Here is a 5,409-nt window from a genome sequence, read left to right as displayed (position 1 = left end):
TTAAGGTATTTTTGATGAAATCTGAGAGCTTTCTGACCCTGCATAGACAGCAATGCAGACCCAGAAACTTAGTAAGGACAGCGGTAAAATAGTCAGAAAGCTCTCGGATTTCATTAAATATATCTTAATTTGTGTTCCGAAGATGAACGAAGGTCTTACGGGTTTGGAACGACATGAGGGTGAGTAATTCATGACAGAATTGTCATTTTTGGGTGAACGAACTCTTTTATGGAGTCCCTTATGCTCATCTAGGCTGTATTTGTTTGATCAAAAATATGGAAAAAAACAGTAATATTGTAAAATGTTACTGCAATTTCTAATATAGTTTTTCTATTTTAATATACTTTAAAACAATTTAATACTGCCATTTAAAAGTTTGGGATCAGTAACATTTTAATGTTTTTTTAAATGGAGTCTCTTATGCTCATTCTCAAGTCTATATTTCTTTGATGAAAATACAGAAAAAAAACAGTAATATTGTGGAATATTATTGCAATTTCTAATATTAGTTTCCTATTTTAATATACTTTAAAATATAATTTATTTCTGTGACGCAGCACTGTATTTTCATCAGTCATTACTCCAGTCTTCAGTGTCACATGATCCTTCAGAAATCATTCTAATATGCCGATTTATTATCAGTGTTGAAACTGTTGTGCTGCTTAATATTTTTTGGAACCTGTGATACTTTTTTCTTTGATTAATAAAAAGTTTAAAAAGTTATCACTTTTTATCCATTTAACACATGCTTGCTGAATAAAAGTATTAATTCCTTTAAAAAAAACTAAAAAAAATGTACTGACCCCAAACTTTTGAATAGTAGTGTATATTGTAACACAAAAGTTCTACTTTGAATAAACACTGTTCTTTTTAACTTTTTATTAATCAAAGAATCCTGAAAAAAAATATCACATGTCCCAAAAAATATTAAGCAGCACAACAGTTTCCAACACTGATTATAAATCAGCATATTAGAATGATTACTGAAAGATCGTGTGACACTGAAAACTGGAGAAATGATGCTGAAAATTCAGCTTCGATCACAGAAATAAATTATATTTTAAAGTATATTAAAATAGAAAACTTACTTTAAATTGCAATAATATTTCACAAAATACAGTATTTTTTATCAAATAAATGCAGCCTTGATTAGCATAAGAAACTTCTTTAAAAAACATTAAAATCTTACTTTTGAACGGCACTGTATGTGACCAAAGAGAAGTCTGATGTTTCACTGGATAATCGAGTTATGACATTTTGATTACACATTGTCAAAAAAATAAAAACCTGCATGAATTAATCATTCACAATATGATTAATAACAAGCATTTAGAAAAGGGTGAATTTTCATTTCATGCTGACTGTTCATCTGGGTAGGGTTGCACCAGCCATTCGTAAGTTCTTAGTTCCTATTTAAGAGATTTCTTGATTGCGAACAGGTGTGGCAGTAATCAGGCCTGGGTGTGGCTCGAGAAATTGAACTCAGGTGTGATAAACCGCAGTTTTAAGAGGGGGGCAAACACTTCTTCACACAGGGTCATGTAGTTTTGGATTTTGTTTTCCCTTAATAATAAAAACCTTCATTTAAAAACTGCATGTTGTGTTTACTTGTGTTATCTTTGACTAATATTTAAATTTGTTTGATGATCTGAAACATTAAAGTGTGACAAACATGCAAAAAAATAAGAAATCAGGAAGGGGGCCAACACTTTTTCACACCACTGAATGCCTAAAGGATTGCAGGTTATAGGGTAAAAGAAGAATATATTGATGCAGTTCACTCAGTCTGCTATTTTATTCCAACCGTTACTCCTGACCAGACACTTCCATAATTATTTAGTTTATACGTAGAATTATACTTCAACTAACTCTCTTAATATGTACGTGAGTGTAAATGTCAGCAGCATCATATATGCCTAAAGGATTGAAGGTTGTCGGGTAAAAGAAGAGCATATTGATGCAGTTCACTCAGTCTGCTATTTTATTCCAACCGTTACTCCTCACCAGACGCTTCCGTAAATATTTAGTTTATAAGTTACACTTCAACTACGTGTAATGGTGCAACGAAAAAATATTTAGTAGTGCGCAAGTTGTAACTTAGTGCCCATTTACGTCAAAACTAGGCCAAGTTGTAACTTACGTACAGCTGGTGCAACCGGCCCCAGATGTATCAGCCACTGAGACCTCACCTCACAGCCGTGGTTCTGGACCAAGGCCTGGCTCATATACAGCACTGAACCCAGGGTCTTAATGTCTTCCCCCTCCCACAGGCGAATCGTCTCAGTCAGGATCTGAAGCTCGAGCTCCTTGCGCTTCCGCACCTCCTGACATTGTGCCTGTAACCACGGCAACACAATACTTTAAGAAGGCTGGTTGCTATGAGAATGATCCACACCTAACTGCAGCAGCAAAGCCACAGGACGCCAGTCTGCTTTAGCATATTAACTAGGCAGTTAACACTCACAGAGAGATTCTTGAAAGCTGTCATACATTTCTGAATTTCTGTCCTGTCTGGATGACCCTCCTGAAGAGGAAAGAAGACATTTTTCATTAGCAGAAATCACATAAACTCAATCTCTCTCTCTCTCTCTCTCTCTCTCTCCTACCTCCATGTGTCTCTCCAGTTCCTTAAGTAATGTGGGATATTTGTCAAGTCTCATGAAGGGTTTGCTGAGGCCAGAGGTCAACGTGAGAATGCCTGGTATCGACGCACCCCTCCCCTCCATGAACTCCCCGAGTTCCTCACTGTAGGGACAGAAATGAGAAGTTATCACCAGTTATGAGTGTAGAGGCTCTCTGTGAAATCAGAACCTGGTATGATGGCGTACCTGTGATCGGTGAGAATACTGACTGCTGATGGGTGGTTGGAGCAGTAAGACACATAAAGAGACCTCATCTGGGGCATGAGATTCAGGAAGAACCCTCCTACTTTCTGCTGTAGCTCTGGAAGCCTTAAATCACAGAACATTGAGGAGAATTATTACACAAATATTGTGCTAATATTCTTCAAATATTCTACTTAGGTTCTTCCGAACCTAGGATATAAATCTATATTCCCAATAATAACAACACATTCTGCAATTAATTAATCCCAAACATCTTAAATTTAAAGTCTCCAATTATTTTGCAGATAAACCACCATTCAAAAGTTTGGAGTTAGTAGGATTTTTTTGAAAGAAAGAAAGAAATGAATACTTTTATTCAGCAAAGGATGCATTAAATTGATCAAAAGTGGCAGCAAAAATATTTATAATGTTACAAAAGATTTCAGTTTCAAATACATGCTGATGAACTTTCTATTCATCAAAAAAAAATGAATCATGCAATTTATAATCAATGCATTTTAATATATTAATTAGAAAACTTATTTTAAATTGCAACAATATTTCACAATTTTACTCTATTTCTGATCAAAATAAATGCAGCCTTGGTGAGCATAAGAGACTTCTTTCAAAGACATTAAAAAATTATTACTGATGCCAAATTTTTTGAATGGTAGCGTACTTTCGGTCTTAATTTTGATATCTATTTTTGGTTTTTGCAAACAGGACTCAACAGAGCCCAGCTAAAATTTAGAATAATATAATAATATAAAGTTAATAATATAACATCTCATTTTTATTCATGCATTTTATCAATATTTTAATAGTTATATGTATTAATTTATATGTAACTGTATGTTTTTTTTCTTTGATCTTAGACAAAATATATGTATATGTCTCATTAAGTCTAAAATTTCTACCCAAAAAAAAAAAACTAACATTAATTTACTTTAATATACTCAATTTACTTTCTGTGAGAGGTATAAATTTATAATATAAATTCATAAATAGTTTTGCTGGTAAACTCAGTTAGCATTTTCCAAACTTATTAAAGGATTTACCACTAGAGGTCAGTGTAAACATTAGAAACCTCTAATGATATTCAAATCCTTTTAATGGACCTCAGGTTACTGCCCAGGTCTATTTTCATCATCTAAGAGTCGAAACATGATACATTTGATTGAGTCTCAGTTTCACTAAGTGCTTCGGCCCTCCTGTCGTAAATTACTCAGGGGCTATTAAGAGAGGGGCCGGGAATCACACGGCTGCTCACGGTTAGCATAATACTCACTTGGTAGTGTCCTCCAGTGACTGGACCAGAGTCTGCTGGAAAGTGCTGATTTCCTCCAGGTTCCCGAGAATGACACTTACATCTGAGGGTCTCAGTCTATGAGAAACAATAAGAACTGTAAATCAGTGCTCAAACATTACTTTACGCAAATGATAAGAAAACTTCAGGGGACATGATAATTACACTAAATAAACACATTAAACCCAAAAGCCATAGTCGGAGAACACAGAATAAACATGAATTTTTAAAATAAATTGTGTATGTCCTTATGTTTTATTGGTTGTGTGTTTCTTCAAGGGAAATGCAAAGCTTTTTACTTTTCTGTCATCTGTAGAGGTCTCAGGTAGTTGGTCAAAAGGTTCTGGAGCTCCTTTGAATACTCTGTTTCAGTTTCTAAAATGTTCTGTAGCACCTGAAGACAAACAAACGGCAGCTATTTTTAGATAAGATATTTTTAACACAATGATTACAAATCAGCTGCGCTCATTCACAAATCAATTGAGTCTGATTACTGTTTATGCACAAAATCTCCAAAATTAAGCCAATAAACCTGGTGAGCCTTGAAAAGGGTAAGTGATGGAAATGTGCTTACCAGGTTGTAGTAGGTTTTACTGATGGATGTGGTATCAAAACCTTTGGGAGGGCTTTTAAGAGTTCCAGATTTAGGGGACACTTGTTTGTAAAGACACAGAGAGTTTTAATAATGGTGCACTGTGGATCAAGAGAAGTATTTATAATAGTCCACAGCAAACTGACTCTTACCAGACCCTTTAACCTCTCTGACATAATTACTTGGAAACCAGCCTGTCTTGCCGTTGAGAGATCCTTCCCACCAACCCCCTTCTTCCGTGCGAGTAACGTTGATGATGTCACCCTTACTGAAAGAAAGCTCGTCCTCATTGGTCTGCTGGAAGTTGAAGCGAGCTTTAACCACTAACTGAGCATTACTGTTTTCCGTCATGTCCTATGAGAGAGAGAGAGAAAGAGTACTTATGTTTACATGATGCAGCCTTATAGTGTGCTAACAAGTTCCAAAAATCAAAACTGACCCATTTACATGAATTAATATGTTTATGCAAGACAAGAGTTTCTGAACACTGTCACCACAACATAGGCCTGGGCGATAAAACGGTATCGATATTTATCGACGGTACACCTTCATCGATAACGATATCAAAAATGTTCGATATAGCGCACGATATAGGCACGTACTATGAGTGACGCAGACAGCTCACACAAACACGAACACATGCTGAATTGAGTGCTGTGCCTGCCTGTGATGAGGAGATTGTGAAT

General features: G+C 35.5%; 1 protein-coding gene across 1 annotated transcript in view; it reads right to left on the bottom strand.

Moving 5' to 3' along the window:
* LOC107724494 (rho guanine nucleotide exchange factor 7-like) overlaps positions 1-5,409 on the bottom strand; it is a 29,147-nt gene that overhangs the window by 14,518 nt on the left and 9,220 nt on the right. Inside the window, exons 4-11 of the mRNA XM_016533463.1 lie at positions 4,876-5,077; positions 4,706-4,785; positions 4,431-4,525; positions 4,114-4,209; positions 2,829-2,951; positions 2,607-2,745; positions 2,465-2,524; positions 2,190-2,336 (exon numbers count right to left, since the gene is read on the bottom strand). Coding sequence (XP_016388949.1) covers positions 2,190-2,336; positions 2,465-2,524; positions 2,607-2,745; positions 2,829-2,951; positions 4,114-4,209; positions 4,431-4,525; positions 4,706-4,785; positions 4,876-5,077 — 942 coding nt within the window. The remainder of the gene's footprint in view (positions 1-2,189; positions 2,337-2,464; positions 2,525-2,606; positions 2,746-2,828; positions 2,952-4,113; positions 4,210-4,430; positions 4,526-4,705; positions 4,786-4,875; positions 5,078-5,409) is intronic.

The sequence above is a fragment of the Sinocyclocheilus rhinocerous genome, unplaced genomic scaffold (genome assembly GCF_001515625.1).
Source record: "Sinocyclocheilus rhinocerous isolate Xijiao unplaced genomic scaffold, SAMN03320098_v1.1 scaffold64, whole genome shotgun sequence".
NCBI classification, from domain to species: Eukaryota; Metazoa; Chordata; class Actinopteri; order Cypriniformes; family Cyprinidae; genus Sinocyclocheilus; species Sinocyclocheilus rhinocerous.
The sequence above is the reverse complement of the archived record's forward strand: the minus strand, read 5'-3'. Positions and strand labels throughout refer to the sequence as shown.